Here is a 20,192-nt window from a genome sequence, read left to right as displayed (position 1 = left end):
CAACAAGCTATATATCAACTCCCTGCTGTACGTAGTTAATAAAATATACGTTATGATTGCAAATTTTTGGATGAACATGACATGTTGATTTCTGGGTGGAGTACATGTCACTGTTTTCGGGTTTTTTTCAGAAGAGAAATACAATTTTCAATTTACCCAGTTGCTAATGGTAAGTGCAGGGCTCCCCCTTTGTGTATTTAATAGAGTGTAGAGTGTACAGAGGCTTAACCACCAATATTGAACGAACAAACAAGCAAAGCTGTAGATTATCAACAAACAATGGTGGCCATGGCATGGTTGTTGGTTCTCTTGCCATTAGCTGCATGGGCATCCACTGCATCTAGCTCCCTGGCGAAGGCAGGCTGCCCGGCGCGATGCGGCGGCGTCGACATCCCCTACCCGTTTGGCATCGGGGCTGGCTGCTTCCGCCCGGGCTTTGAGATCACCTGCGACAACATGACACCATTTCTGCCGGATGCCACCGTCGGCCAGTCGCGCCCCGAGCCCGTGCCCGTGCTCAATCTGACCGTCATGCCGCAAGCGCAGGTCCGGGTGCTGCTGCCTGTGGCGCACCAGTGCTTCGACGCCGCCGGCAACGAGACGACCGGCAGCTTCGACCGCAGGCTGACGGTCAACCCGGTCGGCGTGTACCGCATCTCCAGCACCGCCAATGAGCTCTTTGTCCTGGGCTGCAGTACCTTCATATACGCCGGAAGAGGGAGGCCGGCGCTCCGGCGAAAGAACGTGACAACCTATGCCTACTTCAGCGGGTGCGTGGCCTACTGTGACAGCGCCAAGAGCGCGCGGGATGGCATATGTGACAGCATCGGATGCTGCCGCGTCAACATCCCGCTGGCGCTCACCAACACTAGGATGAGGTTCGGCAAGTGGCCGCACGCCGGCGTGGAGTTCAGCCCTTGCAACTACGCCTTCATCGTCGAGAGGGGCCACTACGTCTTCAAGGCCGCTGACCTGAGGAGGAACCCAGAGTCAGACCCAGCCAGGCGCTGGACCATGCCGCTTTGGCTTGACTGGGCCATCCGCAACCACAGTAACTCCCTGTCGTGCCCCCGGGCGAAAGAGACGCTGGGATACGCTTGCGTGAGTAAGTCCAGCGAGTGCGCGAATTCAACCAATGGGATGGGATATTTCTGCATATGCACGAAAGGCTACCAGGGGAACCCATACCTTCATAGTGGATGCACAGGTAAGGGACACGGACCGACCCAATGTTATTGCTATCAAAGGGTTATTCATATTCATCGCATAAAAAGTATATATTTCTATGCCCAACTTGGCTTAATGCTTCTGTGTTTTATGTAGATATCGATGAGTGCAAACAGCCACAATTATATCCATGTTTCGGCAAATGTACCAACATGGATGGATCTTTCGAGTGTAGGTGCCCACGAGGATACAACGGCGATGCCAGTGAACCTAATGGATGTGTGAAGTCCATAAACACAAGTGAGCACCATAACAACTGAGTAGCTTTTACCTTCTTTAGGATCAGATCAGAATGCATATAAACTCTCTTAATGTCAAGCACAACTGGCTTAAAGCAAGTTGCCATTTTCGTTCCAAAATGCTACTCCCGCTTTACCAAAATGTAAGACGTTTTTTGGTTTTGCACAAGACATCAAAAACATCTTACATTTTGTTATGGAGCAAATATTTGTTTTTTTCCTTAGTAAAACATCTATGAGTCTGACCAAGTCTATAAAAAATAGACCAATATCTATAACAACAAATTAGCTCCATCACAACAACTATGAAATAGGCTAACATGGTGTATTTATTTTGTGTCAAAGATGCTGGTATATTTCTCAATAGCCATGGTAAACAGCAAGTAACATTTTTTGTGACAATATTTGTTTCTTCTCAATCCTATTTATAGACTCCTTTGTTGTTGTAAACGTGATCAATGTGCTCACATGATTTAGCTCCATATGAGTATATTGCATGAAAAAAAATCTAATCTGTTATGCAATATAGATTGTTATGAAATTAAATTTTAAATATGTTATTGCAAGTGCCAACAATCCCTAAATAAACCATCCTGCCACACAATCTTTTATATCTCAATAGCTAAGTTACACTAACATATTTATCTCAACATGCAAGCATGTCACATCAATGCTCAACTTGTATAGGAAAAGGCTGACCTCAACATGCAACCATGCATAAGAAAAGGCCACCTCAACATGGAACATGCATGGGAATTTTCATTCTGCTATGATATTTATATTATACAATAATCAAACAGAATAAATCATTTGTTATTACTTCAAATATTCATGTTCCGTTCAAAAAATTTCATTGCAATATTCTGCAAAACATTTTTGCGACAGTGTGTGTGGTATCACCTAGTTATATAAGAATGGAATTCCACCATCTTATGTAGAAAAAAATGAAATAAGAAGAGGATCCAAGATAAATAAGCAGGTTTTTCGGATCAATATAGAAGAAACAAACATAGGTACTATAATATATGTATGATTAAATATGCCACAACAATATACAAAATTCATGTCCAAATTTTTGAAATAGAACTCGACACTTCCTTTCGCATGCCACGCCCTTATTTGCATCCTTTCTCTTGTGATCTACCTATTATTTTGGTGACTCGTTGGTTATCAGAATATGAGATAAATTTAGCTCATTCTTTCGAAATTTATCAATTAGAATTCAGTATAGCCAATTCACTATTATTGTACTGGGCTACTTGGTGCTACAATTGTCACACTAGATAGCAACCGTTGGGCCCCAAGTACAAGGGTTTGAAGTACGCAACATGTTTTCCCTCAATTAAGAAACCAATATTATCAATCTATGAAACAAAGGTTTTTGATTCAATGACTAGCCCTTCCACACAATTAATACCTTATTTCTGTCTCTAATGGTTTCGGTGAGGTTGTTAATGTTCCAAGTTTTGCTAGTTGCAACAAGTTATGAGTGTCTCATATGTTTGGAAGTGTTTTTTTTTCTGGAACAAAAAAATTAGAAAGTACAATTGCATGTATATTAAATTGATGCTTTTTATGATGAAGACTGGAATGGGGTTCAGAGGTTCACTAATAACATCTGCCCGAGTAAAAACATTGTAAAAATGTAAGCATAATTATGTGTAGTGAATGATTGATAGAAATATGTCAAATCCTAAGATATAGTGTGACGATATTGTATAGGTAGCGTGTCTATAGACCGACATCCGTCTGCAAACATGTATAGCTAATATTCCACTATTTGATCCAGATGTCTACGCACAATACAACTATTAAATAGTCTACAACAAGTAAGATCAATTAGCAATCTATTATATATTAAAACAGAAGACATATTAGTCATCATATTGTTCCACATAGGCTAAATTATCTAATCCGCTAAATCTCCGTTAACCAATGAAATTAACAGTCGAGATTTAGAACTAGATCTGTATAAAATACATTTAGTTTGGACAAACACACACATATTGGCTCGGACAAGTACAGAAACAGGGTGCACCAACAAGGTGGCTTTCCAAAGGTGCTACATATACATGCCTTTTGAAAAACACTCCACTTTTGGACGTACATGCTTTGTTTTCTTTAACACAATACAGACGCAAGCGCTCATAAATACGTGCATACACTCACCCTATGAATGCACACACGCTCACCCTACCCCTATGAGCACCTTCGATAGACTGAGCCGACATATTATCTTGAGATTTTACGAAGTCACCGTAGGCACCTCGTAGTCGACTGAAATGTCTCCTCCCACTAAACGCGCATCGCCGGAAATCCTGAAATAAATATAGGATAAATGTGAGCACCAGTACTTTAACCCTGGTGTGCTGGCGAAACCACTATCCTTCTAACCATCCAACCACAGATTGGTTCGCGCACATGCTTTGTTTTGGAAGGGAAAAATCAATACCGCTTAATGTATATGTGTTGATCAAAGGCAATTGCTCCAAAGAAATTGGACCCGGTATTCTGGCGAACATCAGATATTTAGGCATGGAAAATTGACGTTTTTATGAAAAATTATGTTTGCTGAAGGCAGCAGGCTTAGTTGATGAGCATGGCGAATCCACACCGGTTTATTTTTTTTGTCAGAAAATCGCCGTGCTTGTCTACTAAATTTGCCGTCCTCATCCAACATAAATTGCAATGAAAAATGTTTGATTTTCCATGCCTAAAAAACTGATGTCGATTTTTTAGCATTTCCGAGGAAATTTTCTCTTTAAATTGATTGGACAGTCCTGATGGGCCATTTCTAAGTTAGTGTCTCCCTTAAAGAGAGCCTCTCTTAAAACTTCACTACACATACGTCCTTGCATTGATCTAAAAAAAGACATATGTCCTTGCACTAATATAAAAAGAATATCACCCAGACTATTCTAGAAGAATAATATCGGTTGGACTGGACACCAGTAATACAGACATATATGTTTTGCTGGAAAAATAGATACATGTACAAAATATTTTACAATGTGTCTAATTAGAATGATTGAGATTAAAAGATGAAAATACATATAACATCTGTCGCGTCAAATAAGCCTTATGATTACGTACATCATCCGTCCAGCTGCATGGAGCCGAATGCACAAGGTATGTTTGACATGTGTACGTATTTTCTCATCTTTCTAAAAAGATGCTTCTGAAAGTAAGAATTAGCTTCAAAACAAGGAAGTAGAACTTTTATAAGATTGTTTTAAACTATATTTTCACTATGTAAACGTGTAAGCATGCACTTCACACACACAAAAAGAACGATTTCATGAATATTACTGAAGGTTAGAATCAAACAAAAGCAAGTTAATATAGCTAGGTGGAACCAAGCATATTTGAACAATGGATCTGACACACACAGGACATTATATATATATATATATATATATATATATATATATATATATATATATATATATATATTCCATCTCTTACACATCTATGGCTACATACATACTTATGAATGCTTCCGTACTTCCTTATTTCTAGCCTTCCGGCCTATTTATCTTGCGTATGCACATCCACATGCACATCATCATTCAATACAAACATGTCAGAAGAGTGAATGAAATATAATATTTGAGGATTTTTAAATATAGATATTCCATTTGACTTAGATAGCTAAGCAACAAAGCTCATCTTAAGAAGATGATCACAGTGAAAAGTACGCTTGCCATGAAATAGAATAAATAAAATCCATGAGTACAATACGGCAAATGAGGATAGTGTTGGAGAACACAGGAAAACAAGGTTTATGTACAAACTAAAAATTGTATGACTTAGAAGAAGAAAATAGTAAGATTTAACTTGTGCTGAAAATCTCCTAATAAAATGTCTACAGAAAGAACTCAATGAATGAGTGGAAGAGACATAAAGGCACTCCCTCAGTTTCACCATATTTTTCCTCATGCCACCCTGGACATAGACCAAGGAACCAAAAAATAGGCATTTAGCTCAATCACAAGGTGTTTTCTTCCGATTCATACAATATGTGGCATGATTGATACACGTTAGTAACTTTAGTAAAGTAGTAATAAATGAAAAAATGGAGAAGGATAGGACAAGATAAATTTAATGCTGATAAATAATTTCAGTGAATAAAATTATTATAACTTTTAGGCAATTTATAATAGTCAAATGAAGAAAAAATAAATAATTTTAGTAATGTACATAAGTGTTTCATTTTCTCCATTCAGTAATAATTGTCCCGATCTTCTGTATTTCTTTTATTAAGATGCTAACTTGGGAAACAATAGGTCGAGGTTCAAAAGTGGATTCCTAATTCAACTAATACATTTGTGTGGGTTCAGTAACCAACTAAGAAGTCATGCAGAATAAGTTATGCATCATATACTTATAATGTAAACTTCCCTATAATAGTCAATGTCTAACTAAATAATGTACTACTGATGTAGACACGAGTAAAAGAGAACATATGAATACACAAGGCTTTCTGCTATATTTTCTGCCTAAACAACAAATCATGAGTTCGCCAGCTATGCATGTTGGCTATTTTTTAACAGTTAAACTTAAATCTGGTTGTGGTACTAAAAAGCTGAAGATTTAACTCCATAGAAAAATAAAATCAATTAATAAGTAGATGGGAGACAAACACAATTGACATGAGATAATTAACATAATATATGGTAATACATGACAGATCTAGCCGCGCGAATGCGCTAGTCACCATGCGACCTCACCTTCAGCTCATGACCGAGAAAACAATTCAACTATGTTACACCCTTAGTGCCGCGAAGACAATTATAAACCTTTTCTCTAGTACCGTTACCAAAATACTTTACTTATAAAGATTTACCCCATATGATGCACACAACGTCTACTATTGATCTTTAATCTAAACTAGGCAATGATTATACTAACAAATTGAAGAGTAAATATGGATCTATAAGCCTTGCAAAACACCACAGATAATATGATCATAAAGTAATAATTTCTCTCGTATCATAGGTAATTGCAAGAACTATGTCAGATTGATCAGAATCAATCATGTAAGGTGGCTCATGTGATATTTATATTGAACAACAAGGGAGAGATTGGTTCATATCTATTAATGCAAACCCATAGTTTAGAGGGTGGAAAACTCCCACATCATCATGGGAGAAGCAAATATTGATGGAGATGGCTAAGGCAATAGTTCCCGCCTCCAGCAACAGTTTTCGCCTCGAGTCACGAAGTGGCGGCGACTAAAATTGTGATATTATTATGACAGACTTTTTGGGTATATATAAGCCAGTGGGAAGAAATTATTAGAGGGAGGACCTAATGGCCCCACAAGCTTGGCTCAGGTACTACATACCCATGGCACCTGGCGAGGACATTTGGGCCCCTCGGACCATTCTCAAGTGCCTCTTTCTAGTGAATATGTGCTTTCAACCTAAAAATCTGTCCCGATTTATCATATTTTTCTAAATTACGGAAACTACTTGTCTCCCTTAAATCCACAAAGAAGAAAGTTTCCTTCCCAGCACTTGGTAGATATGTTAGTCCAAAAATAAAAATAAAACATGCACATTTAAAAAGATTATAACATGAAACATGTAAAAAATTATACACATATTTAGTAGGTATCATGACCCCACAACTGTATCTCTCCCGTTACCAAGAATTTAAGCCGTAAATTCAACCTTGTATCTTTACCCTCATCTATTTGAGTTATGTCATATGAGACCCTAATTTCCTACCAAATTGATCTATTTCTTGCAGGTTTAATAATTGGTCTATCAGTTTCTAGTGGCCCAGCTATTATACTTTTGTTTATCAGCTCAAAGATAATAATCAGCAAGCTTAAGCGTCAAAAGGAACAAAAAGTGAGGAAAAAGTTCTTCCATCAAAATCGTGGACAATTGTTGCAAAAATTGGTATCTCATAGGTCAGACATTGCAGAGAGGATGATTATTCCTTTAAAGGAGCTGGAAAAGGCTACAAACAACTTTCATCCAACTCGTAAACTTGGTGGTGGAGGGCATGGTACCGTGTACAAAGGGATTTTGTCAGACTTGCATGTTGTGGCCATCAAAAAGTCAAATATTGTGGTCAAGAGTGAGATTAAAGATTTTATAAATGAAGTTGCTATGCTTTCACAGATCAACCATAGGAACATCGTAAAGCTTTTTGGATGTTGTCTTGAGACAGAAGTCCCGTTGTTGGCTTATGAGTTCATTTCTAATGGAACCTTATGTGATTATCTTCACAAGAAACCACTAAGATCAATACCTTGGAAAGACATATTAAGGATTGCAACTGAAATTGGCAAAGCTATTGCTTACCTTCACTCAGGTGTTTCTGTCCCTGTAATACACAGAGATATCAAGTCTACTAATATACTTCTTGATGATGCTTTGACTACAAAGGTGTCTGACTTTGGAGCTTCAAGACACATCCCTAAGGATCTAATGGGGATAACAACAGCGGTGCAAGGAACTTTAGGATATTTAGACCCTACATACTTTTATTGTGGCCGGCTAACAGAAAAAAGTGATGTTTATAGCTTTGGAGTAATTCTTGTTGAGTTGCTAACGAGGAAGATGCCAATTATATATAGGTCCCCCAAAGATGACGGGCTTGTTGCACATTTCATTGAACTACTTGGAGAAGGTAAATTGGTAGAAATACTAGATCAGCGTGTCATGGAGGAGGGAGGGAGCCAAGTGGAAGAATTAGCTGCTCTAGCTGTATCATGCACAAAACTTAGAGCAGAGGAGCGACCGACCATGACATTAGTAGAGATGACACTAGAAGCCCTCCGAGGACCTAACGAGTATGTTCGGGTTAGGGATGATCTACCAGTAGAAACACATGAGGGGAGTTATTCCACAAAAAGATATTCATATCCTATAAGAAGATCAAGCTTGGAGAACGCGAGCAGGCAATATACCCAGGAAGAAGAGGTCATGTTCTCTGCGAGCTACCCCCGATAGTCATGCTTGTAGTCTATACATGATAGAATTGTTCTGCAATCTGCTTGTTGTTTAACAAATGCATGTACGTTAAATAGTTCTCACATCAATTTGTGGGTGCTTTTGTTGGTTCCTTAGTTTTTATGTCCACTTAATAAATTTCCTTTAGTTCCTCGACTTATTGTTTCAGCACTGAACAACTAGTACAACTGCCTTCATCATGCGGAGACTTGTCATATGTTACATGTATATGTATTCTTATTTTCAAGCTAGGTTGCCCATTTTCCATTACTCACATTTTAAATGATCATCTCCAATTGAGAGGATGCATCGACAAATTTCCTTCTAGAAATGCCAGTTAGACTTTTTTTCCTTATTGGGCTACTCGGTGCTCGGCCACACAGAAGACGTGGACAATTTTTTTACCATTTATGGGAAAATATTTTCACAAACTATACTAAAAGTTATTTTAGAAAAATATTTTTATTTTACTATATATAGAAAATGTTGAAGGTTTATTTCATAAATGTTCATCATGTGTTTATACAATTATTATCATGTATTAAAATAATTTTACCATGCATTTAAAAAAATATTATTGTTTACCTAAATATATTCAATGTTTAACAAAAAAATCAACATTTATTTAGAAAGATGTGGCATATTTCAAAATAAAATTAACAGTAATTTAAAAGATGTGCAACTTAAAAATGTTCATCTTATGTTTAGAAAATTTTCAACGTGCATTTATGTATTAAAAATGTGCGATGTCTATCTAATAGAGTTCAACGTGCATATTTTGAAGTTGAAAAAAGTTATAAAAATATTTTATTGTTCACCATGTATTTAGGAAGTGCCTAACGTATATTTAACAATTTTTCAAAACTTACTTTGGAAAATGTCCAACATATATTTAGAAAAGGAAAAAAAAATAGAGAATAGTAGAAACAATAAACAAAAGGAAACACAAAAGGGTAAAAGTAAAAATAATATGGACTACAAACATAACAGAAAAAAACAAAAGAAGAAGTAAATAAATAAGGAAAGGAAAGGAAAGCGGCAAAATTTAACATGGAAAATTGAAAAAATACAAGAAAAAGAGAAATAAAATAAATATAAAATAGAAAAAAGTGCAAGGAAGAGGGGAAAATAATATTAAAACTATAAAAATAAAAATAAGAAAGTGAAGTAAAAGAGACGAAAATGAAAGTGAAAAATGGGCATGCTCGACCAGTCTAAGGAGCAAGTCTCGTACAAAAATGACCAAGAAAAAACTTCATGGACACAAAAATACCGACAAATGGTACATCGAGGTGAGGGTGTACGGTATAGGAGGTGAGGGATGTCATTGCCGATAGAGGAGCGGCAAGTTGGCGGCTCGTTCCGGGAGCAATAGTGATCGAGCGGGAAGTCTCAATTTAATTTTTAATATATTTGAGAAGCTTTCTATTTTCCGGTTAATTTTGATAATAGATCTGAAGCTTTTCATAAAATAAATGACCAACATATGATACATCGAGGTGAGGGTGCATAGTATAAAAGATCAGGGCTCCTATATCGGGAGCGCCACTTGGAGGAACACTGCGCCTCCGTGCTGAGCCAGCACATGTAAGGCGAGTGCTCGGTTTCCCCTACTCAACCGCAATTTCACCGGGCCCGTTTGACCAATTGACCGGTGAATTGCTGACTTTAAAAGATATGGTAAGAGTGAGAAAAAGGAAATTCAAAAGAAAAAGGAAACCATGAATTCAAAAAAGTTCATGGATTTTGAAAAAAAATGTTCGCAAACTTCAGCAAAGTTAATGATTTTTTAAAATCATCAATTCTGAATAAAATTTCATCAAACTTGAAATAAAGTTCATTAAATTTGAAAAAGGTTCATCAAATTTGATAAAATGTTCACTGATTCAGGAAAAATCTCATCAAATTACAAAATGGTTCATCTAACTTTAAAAAGTTCATGAATTTGAAAAAGTTCATAAAATTTGAAAAAACAGCATTGATTTTGAGAAAAATTCAAACATTTTAAAAAAATCACCAAATTTTTAAAAAGTTCATTGATTTTGAAAAAAAATCATGCATTTTGAGAAAAGAAAATAAAATAAAAGGAAAAGAAAGGAATAGAGTAGAAAAAGAAAGAAAAATAAATAACACCGGTCCAAAAAAACAGATCAAAAAAAGGAAAAGAAACCGGTTAGGAACATAGCTTCTGGCGAACTGAATAAATAATAAAAGGGAGAAACAAAGTAAATAGGCACAAACCGCTAGCTGGCCTTGTTGTTACTGGTGATGTCCTTGATAAGGTCTGGAGTTTGAATCCTTCGGCTGCACCCTTTCTTGAAAATTAACAGAGAAGGTAAATGGAAATAGCATTTATGAAAGGTAGGGGGTGTGTCCCCGTTTGCGGGTGCCTATAACGGGCACAACGGGCGCCATATAGGAAACACCCCTATGTCGATCTACTAAAGCAAGGCGCTATAAGATAAGTGACATATAGGCATGCCCGAGTGACCGGGCTATTTTTATTTTTGTATGGGAGGGAGAGTCGCAAAAGAGTGAGGTTGTTGGGCTGACCCACCTAACAAAACTCATGATCTGACTTTTTATCAAGTGAAAAATCATATGTAAACTTATTGTCTTTAATATTGGTGTATCCTGTCTATAAACACAGGATTTAGCGTTCCATCACAATGCATATTCAATCCTACACATCTCTAATATTCCAATCATACCTATAACCCAAAGTGGGTCTTTGGTTTTCTCTTTCGCGCCCCGTTCCTCCACGAGCTAGCACTACCAATGGGCGAGGATCTAGGGAAGGCGGCACCACCAATGAGATGGTGGGGGATGGAGAGAAATGGATCGGTGGCCACTAGTAGAGTCTGTAGGGCAAAGGTCGCCATCTTCAGATTTGTAGCCTGGTGCAACCGGGGGAGGAAGGGCTTGGAAGCTAGTGGCTGAGCATGAGCCATCGATGCCAAGAGCAACAACACAGGGAGAGGGCACCTGTGTGAAATGTGTGAAGGGCCCATCAGGGCTAGCGAACAATTGTTTTCGCCAGTGCATAACGAGAGAGTTGTTCTTGTCTTGATATATCTCGGAAGATTTATAATCATCAAAAGAATGTTTTTCCTATCATTCATGTCCCATACAAAAGGTTTTGCTTGGTTCTAACGTGGACCCGTAGTAAATTATTTATTCGTCCCATTTGCGCGCAACACAAGCAAATACTTATTTGAAACTTATAAGTAGCAAACTTATAAAAACAATTGGGCTGCAGCCATCGTATCTCGAATTAGTCAACACAAAATCTTTGGAGGATTGTAACATCGTAGCAACATGCATGTCATGGATATCTTATTGTTGCCACTAGAAGCCTTGTAGGTACCGACTGTGAAGGAAAGCCCTCATCTATAGTGAAACACATACGAGATCGACGGTTGCAACCGTGCCATCAAATGACATACTAAGATGGAGGCAACTGGTGTTTTGGAAACTGGAGAGAAAAGGCCCCGCTCATGAACCAATCAGAGTGTGAAATCATCTGCCAACTCATGAGACACCCAGTGCACCTTGCCATATGCCCTGAGCGGTGAGCCATGACGAGGTCAGATCCATCCTCTCCAATGATGAGTCAAAGTTTTATGGTTTTTCGTGAGCCAAAGGTGATAGCCAAACACTACAGGCATCACCAATCCAACCTATGATGTGCCTCATGCAACAGATCATTGAGTTTTAGATGACTCTCAAGCTCATAGCGTGGTAACATTTTTGGCTCCCATCCAAATATTGGTCAAGATATGGTGATTAATTTTAGCTTTTTTCCTTCCTCATATCCTCTCTCGCACTAGACTCACTCTTGCCTATGGCAAGCCAACTTTTATACTCGTACCGTTATTGGGTTGGGTGTGAGTTTATAGCTGATTTGAAGGTCCACCACTATTTTTCATAGCCCTCTATTTAAAACATTGCACATAAGTAGTTTGAACTTCTTATGGCGATCTTGATCATTATTGCGTTCTAGTGTGAATTTGCAAACCCGAATTTTGCTAAACGATTATACATGATCCAAGCTCCAAAAAGGCAAGCCATGCACAAATAAGGAAATAAATAGTTATTTGTAACTAGGGTTTAATTAGATCATAATCCCACCGTCGCCGCTTTTACATTTGGCTAGACAGGATGAGTCCTCAACGGTTCAGAATCATGTCGTACACAATAGCATGATTACAGCCACCGCATATATTCCCTGTGCCGCCTCGACCTCTCCAGGTAAATGTTCTACCCAATCAGCCGGAACACAAGACGCCATAGAGGCACAAGAATCAGCACCAGCACAAGCCAACATGCATGAATAGGAAGAAGATAAAGGAAAAACAAGGAGCAGTAGTATCACGAATGGTGGGGAGCCACGACCAATTGCTACACTCCGCTGCCCAAGCCAGTGGATCCAGCAATCCCCTCCGCGAAAGCCTAGGTTGAATCAATATGCTCCGGCGGTGCAACGTGCCACATCTTGGCTCCATTGCAGGGTGACGAGATGACAACATTGTCCTCTTTGCGAGCACCAAATCCGTCCTAAGTTGTCGTCCTAAGTTGTCACAATCCAGATTCTAGCTTTAGCTTCGGCTACAAGACCATCACCGGCACCGTCTCCACAACCTCGCCGACGGGAGATTTACATTTTCTAGATGGAATTTCTGATAACTGACTGGTTACCAGAAATCTTGTTGTCCCTTGGAAACCATGGTACCGTTAAGAAAATCAGGAAGAATTTGTATTTAAATGTGGAGATAGTGTCAAAATGAAGAAAAACGACCTTGGTGTGGTGGAAAGTCGCTTACCTACCTTAGCTCAGCGAGCTCGTCACTTGACCTAGTATTGTACAAGTTATGTTAAACTAGCAAAATGGCCCGTGCGTTGCAACGGGAACAAAATATTATTTAATAATACCCCTAACTCAATAAACTAATTTAAATAATGCCCTAATTTTGTAGAATGCATCGAAATGCATTGACTAAACAGTAATCCAAATATTTAAATTTTATTATAGAAAAACAAAAGGATGTATTGTTTACCATCCAGCAGGTAGGGATGTTAATAAAGCTCGGACTTCACAAACTGTTCAAGATCAAGTTCTGCCAAAAAGCTTTGCTGGAAGAACAGGAAGGAAACACTGAATTAATCTAGTTGTTAAACAACTCAAGAAAATCAATGACGCTATACATACGAATTTATTCATCGGATATTTGTACAAGGTTCAAGATCAAACCATCCACACCTAGCAACAAAATAGATACAACATTGGATTCATAGTCAAACTAACGTCAGACTAAAAGTAGGGAATGTGTAGTAATTTCGGAAGAAAAACTTAGTCGTTAAGATAAGTCTTTTGTGAGCTCAAAAAATGTAGATGCTATTTTCCGTCATTGCTTTTTCACCGTCTACATGTTATGTATGATAAGCTTGTCGTTCTATATAATGTGGCAACAACATGTGTTATCATGCAATATGTCAGATATACAACCTTCTCAATCAAGGTGCTCAATCCAACTCAGGTGGCCTACATTGAGAAAAGAAAGAAGATGCATTAGAATCTTCCAAGATGTACACATAATGTAATCTCCATTGTTTAAACCATAATTTCCATACTCAGAGAAATATAAAATGTTCTCACAAGAAAAAAAACACCACTATAGCATGCTATAAGTTTCCATGGTGCAAATAATTTGTTTACTTTTACAGGGTAAAATCACTATTCTTGAAAACAAAATACTATGCTTTCAAAAGGCAATACTTTTATGGGCTTGGTCGCAGCCCTCCAATAGCTAGTGCAACAGGTACTCATCGCTCCCAGTCTGCTCCTTCAATCTCAGCACGAATGCAGGAAAACGCCCCCACCGCGCTGCTGATCCCCGTCTCACTGCATCATACCAACATGGTCCGGCTGGGCGCCGCCCAGCGAACCATGCGACACCATAAAGTTATATTTTGGCTGTCTGGAACAATGAGATTTAAGTAAAACTATATATAGTAATCAAAGACAGTCAATCTTCAATCAATCAAGCAAAGCGGCGAGTACCTCTCCAAGACAGAGTTACGTACAACTCCAGCTTTTGACTGTTGGCCGAGCATGATCTCTATGTCCATACCTAGAGTCATCATTGCCATAGCTAGTTTGTATGTGCATTCCTTGAAAACAAAACCTTGCTAGCGTCTGCGCTCTTCTTCTCCAATTTCTTATGTCATTTCATACTCATCACACCAGGCCTTGGAAAGTTGTGAATGCACGGTTTGATGGAGTGTAATACATCCATGAACACGCCGTAAGCCACCCTAGTCCAACACAGAGACATCTGGGGCTCGCCTCAACATCGGTCTACTACGAAGACTAAGTTGGGCAGTGCGCCGCCAGCACAGTGTCCGTCCGAGCCTGGTGGTTTACCCAATCAGCTTGGAAAAGGCCGGTCGCTGCATGCCCAACGTGGTCTCGAGGGAAGCGACCTTATCCAGGAGCGCGGAGATCTGCGCCTCCGGTCAGAGAGTGACTTGGACTCACCGGCACGGGATGCCAAGGTCGCCGAAAGCTTCGAAACCTTGATGGAGAGGCGAGAGTGAGGACCAGGGCTGCACAATGGACGGAAACTTGGCGGAGATCCGCTTGGAGCCTATGAGGTGAGTATGGAGGAGACGACGACGCCGGCCTTGGCCTGCAGCGCCTGGAGCGCACGCGGAGGACAGGGGCCGATTGGCGGCGTGTTGGCACTTGGAAGAGGGATACGGTTTGGGTCGGGAGTCTTTCGTGGGCTGCCGAGACTTTGTTGGCTGGTTTGCTCTACGGGTTAGATTTTTCAGATCTTTGTACATACAAAAACGGAGCATGAGGCGTGGCCCAAACTGGACATGAAACGTATTCGTGCATGTGTGCACGCACGCTTTTGTTTTCGATTTTCTTCTCGTATTGCAAGAGGAGAAGTGTATTTTTTTTCCAATCTATTACATAGATCTACTTTTAAATCTCGGCCATCAATCTTTATGATTAACATAAAATTAACGGATATAAAAAAGTGACGTATGGAGAACTATGAAAGCTTATGTCCTTTATTATTAGGTAAAGATTAGTGTGGTGGGTCACTTCTCTTTTCTTTTACGGTTATCATACAAGTATCTATATTTATTTAATCATCAAGACATACTTGAAGTTGGACAAATAAGACACATTGCGCACCCAGCCATCTACCTCCGAGTGATGTTCCATGGTGAGAGCGGATTCATTAGCCACACTATGTTATAAGGCATTCTAACAGATTATTAGTACTAGTCGCCAACCCGTGCATTTGCACGGGCTAGTATAAATTCGAAATGAAATTGTAATATTATTACTGCAAGTTAGCTGAATGCCTTCAATTTTTTGGAGGGAAGGGGGTTATAATGCCTTCATTCTTATTCAATTGTATGAAATTGTTTTCATGTGCATGTTCGATGGGCAAAAAACTATTTATAGATGGGAAAACCAAATACCTAATTTCATGGAAATATAATCAATAATGTTGCGATACCAACCTTACATGAATGATCTTGCTAACTATTGTATTTAGGGAACTGCATAATTTTCTTGTGAGAATACAACTTTGTTTCAAAACCAAACTGCTTTTAGCATGATGGAAACTTTTGAAAAGATGTATTAACACAAATTGGATATCAATATTTGAAAAGATATATAATATGAGAGAATACAAAATAAGGAGAACCATTTGAAAAGATGTATTAACACAAATTGGATCTCAATATTTTAGGCTTTTGTAATTTCAAATTTCTGATGTTTTAAATTATGAGAACCCTCTCTTCATAGGGACTCCACACAACCGGATCTCCGCCTTTATACATGTGTGGTCAGGCCAAAGTTGAAAATTATGAGGTGTCAGATTTACCCTCAATAATACATGCTGCATATGCGCATGTGATTCAATGAGATTGCGCTTAAAGTAGAACAAATGAACAAACCAAAGCATTAATAACCACTGATTACGGGAAGATAAATGTGGACAGGAAAAAACCATGTTATTAACACATTATTATACACTCCAATATATAATTTGGGAAAAAGAGGTAGCACCATAGTAAGTAAAGAGCAGGATTATTTACCAAGCAAATGATGTAGATCAAGAGTCAGGTCAAATACTTTTTCTAGCTGGTCAAGCATTGTCAGTTTCTCACATGAGTGTGACAGAGTAATAGTTCAGCCGTGTGTATATGGAAACAGTATATTGTAACACCAAGATTAAATCTGTGAACTTTCATAGGCTGTCGGCATTACAGTGGCATCAACTCTAGCCATTTGCACATACATATCAAGGTGTTTTCATCGTGCGTGATGAAGTAAAATTATTGCAGTCGGAGAATTGTGTCACCCTCTATCTGCTATCGCAGTATGCTCGTTACTCGTATGAATAAAACCAGCCGACCAAGCAAGCGCCCCTGCTTTACTACATCAGTAGCCATTATAAAAGTAGCCAAATATATGACCGCGGTTGAGAGTTAAGAAGTACATAGAAAATTCACAGATTAAAAACTAAGTCATCCAGACTTTAAAATGAAATGATTTACTCTAGGTCCATTCAAATTAAAATCCACCAAAAAAGTATTAATAGATGATTCAGTTAATGTGGGAAGTTGATTGTGTAATGTGCAGACGGCTTGAATTATTGTTATTAGCATGTAGATAGAGACATGAAAAAAAATCACATACCATCTTGCAGTGACATGATATACCACGGATTAACCTCAATAAAATGCAAAAAAAAAACTAGCATAAAAGATCAACAATTTTATTTTCTTATAAAGAGATGTATAATTTCATGATTGCCTCCATGCTATTTGCATAAACCATGAACAGTATATTGTAACACCAAGATTAAATCAGTGACCTTTCATGGGCTGTCGGCATTACAGTGGCATCAACTCTAGACATTAGCACATACATATGAAGTTGTTTGCATCGTGCATGATGAAGTAAAATTATTGCAGTCGGAGAATTGCGTCACCCTCTATCTGCTATCGCAGTATGCCGGTTAATCATATGAGTAAAACCAGCCGACCAAGCGAGCGCCCCTGCTTCACTACATCAGTAGCCATTAAACTAAGGATCAAGGTGCAGAGTAAAAATTAATTAGTCAGACATGACAAAAGAAGCATCTATGGAGTTCTACGGGATTTCAGTTAGGAACAAACGATCCCTTTACCATTGATACTCTGCTGTAAACACTACCATCAGCACAACATGAATACAAACTCAAAAGAATTATTGAAGCAACCAATTCCCAATAGATAGAGATGTACCTTGCATAAGCGAGTTTTCTTGGAGCACATTAATTAGAGGATTGTACATACAAAACTTGTACATGAATTGCCATTAGAAGGTTATATATGAAAGGTCTCTTGTTTTGATATAAGTACCAATGGTCTAAGAAGTGACACGCTTCTACATATATATTGAATAATAACAAAAGACATGTGAATCCAGCCTCCCTTCATAAAAAGGTTGTTACCTTTAGTTTGTGTAGCAACAGGTAGTGAGGCGCATCTCCTTCACTTTTTTTGAGGAATCACCAGGTGGAATCCCCACCTGTATGTATATTGCTAAAAATGGCCCAACGACCAAGGTGTTACAGAGAGTTTACAGGGTCACAAAGATGCGTGAAGAGAGATAATCACGCCAAGGCAGGTGGTTATTTTATCGCCAGTCTAGAGCTCAAAGTCCCTACATAATCTACTAATAACTACATATGGGCTATGATTTTCGCTCCTAAATGCAGCTGCATTTTTTGCTTCCCAAATTTTCCAAAGTATAGGTAGTAGAATCTCAGGCCAGACTGAAGAATGATGTTGTACCGGAGTGGGGATTGTCCACAGGTGTTGGAACCATGGTAAAGGGGGAGATGGCGAGACGTTGCCAAATTGCAGCAGCTGCAGGGCAGCCAATGAAGAGGTTCTGGGTGTCTTCAGAGAGGGCACTGCACCGTATACCAATGTATGGAAAGAGGTAAAACATTGTTTATGAATCCCAATGTTGCAGGCATCCTAACTGAAAGTTACTGAACTGATTATTCTCTTCACGTGCTACTTGTGACATATGTCACGTATCTCAAGGAAACTTAATGGATCGATACACTTCTGTAGATAGGTCAAAGGAATAATTTTATTGACCTTTTGGACTAACTTTTGCTGGTTAAAACAGCTACATCTGGAGACATTCAACAGTTATTGGCTTCATTCTTACCCTAATTCTTTGGACATATTTATGGTCAGAACAACATTCAGGTTAGGTAAACAAAGACTGATTACCATTTTTACGAATAAATAAATAGTTAAGAGATCAAAGGAAAGGTGAAAAAATAATGTAGTGTAAGGAAATAACAAAAATATTTTGCTAGAGAAAAGCAAGGTATGAGGATAAAATAATGCATTCCCACGGTTACGTGCTTGAGGTGCTGCCATCAATCTATCAGTAGAAAAAATCTTCCTATCCTCCTACAGTAGAGAACTTAGTTTGCATGTAACTATTGTCTAACACAAACGCATCTTCAGACCCAACCAATAACTCAGCCGACTTCAATCTAGAGCCCAGCGGTACAATACAGGAATACATGGTTGACTGAAACAACACAAAAATAGAGGATTTCAGTCTAAACCGGGTGATGGAATACCATTTAGTTCCTGCGGCCAAACCAGATGCCATGGTGGAGAGGATGCTTAGCGTGAGGTGGCTAGCATGACAATGTTCCACGGAGGGTGCCGACGCTGACGGAGATCCGTTCTACTGTGGACGATGCTGCCGGAGATCAACAATGCTAGCAATGACAGTACGTCAGTACCACATAGAAACAAAATTGATTTCATGTCAAATTGAAATCCAAGAATGTCCCTAAAAAGGTCTGGGTGATCAATACTCATGTAATTAAATTCCATCGATCATCAATTCATCACTAAAAGAATTTATGATCTTGACTTTTCCAGATTGAATCAACACATGGAAATATCACGTTGCTTACCTGAGAATTAGTGCAACTGATTCAGAGCAGAGTACATGCATGGTTCCAGCCAACTCTACGGATGAAGGCTGCATGAATCGGACATGGATGGCGCAAACACTACTTGGTTTAGTGGATCCGCAGAGCTGCAAAGCCTAGATGACGCGGCCGAGACCCAAGTGGCCATGTGGAGGCAGAAGCGGCTCCTCCATCATGCACTGCCAGATTAAATCAGAGACTTGGTTGCCGGTTTCACCTTTGGTCGCCAAATCTAGGAGGCAATCATGCTCAGATTTTGCTCTCGAGGGAAAAAGAGAGAGACCAAGGGAGGACCTCCGTCTCAATATAGAAGGAGATGTCGCTCAGATTTTTTTTCCCTTAGAGTAAGAGAGAGCAAGGGGAGGACGATTCACATCCAGGTGAGATAGGAGACCAGGTCTCTTCCTTAACTGGAATAATTATGTCGGTGGATCTATACCGTAATAATTCAGATGAACGGCTAGTAAATTCTAATTAACGTGGTAATTACTTGGGAGTCTATAATTAGTATAGGTATAGAGATATAGAGGTATAGATAGATAGATAGATAGATAGATAGATAGATAGATAGAATAGAGGTATAGATAGATAGATAGATAGATAGATAGATATAGATATAAATAGATAGATATCAACTTCTAACCTTAGTATCAGTTGATACACACTGCCCATTATTTGGCCAAGATAATACTAATTTTGCGCAATCATGA

At 38.8% G+C, this 20,192-nt stretch overlaps 1 protein-coding gene across 1 annotated transcript; it reads left to right on the top strand.

The window, feature by feature from the left end:
• Positions 1 to 288: 288 nt before the first annotated feature.
• Positions 289 to 8,478, top strand: LOC125518323 (wall-associated receptor kinase 2-like). The gene is made up of 3 exons (XM_048683201.1): positions 289 to 1,207; positions 1,324 to 1,467; positions 7,221 to 8,478. The coding sequence occupies exons 1-3, from the start codon at positions 289 to 291 to the stop codon at positions 8,432 to 8,434; spliced, it is 2,277 nt and encodes a 758-aa protein (XP_048539158.1). The 3' UTR covers positions 8,435 to 8,478.
• The last annotated feature ends 11,714 nt before the right edge of the window (positions 8,479 to 20,192 follow it).

The sequence above is a fragment of the Triticum urartu genome, chromosome 7 (genome assembly GCF_003073215.2).
Source record: "Triticum urartu cultivar G1812 chromosome 7, Tu2.1, whole genome shotgun sequence".
Lineage (NCBI taxonomy): Eukaryota > Viridiplantae > Streptophyta > Magnoliopsida > Poales > Poaceae > Triticum > Triticum urartu.
Note: the sequence above shows the minus strand (reverse complement) of the source record. Positions and strands in the feature narration are given on the sequence as shown.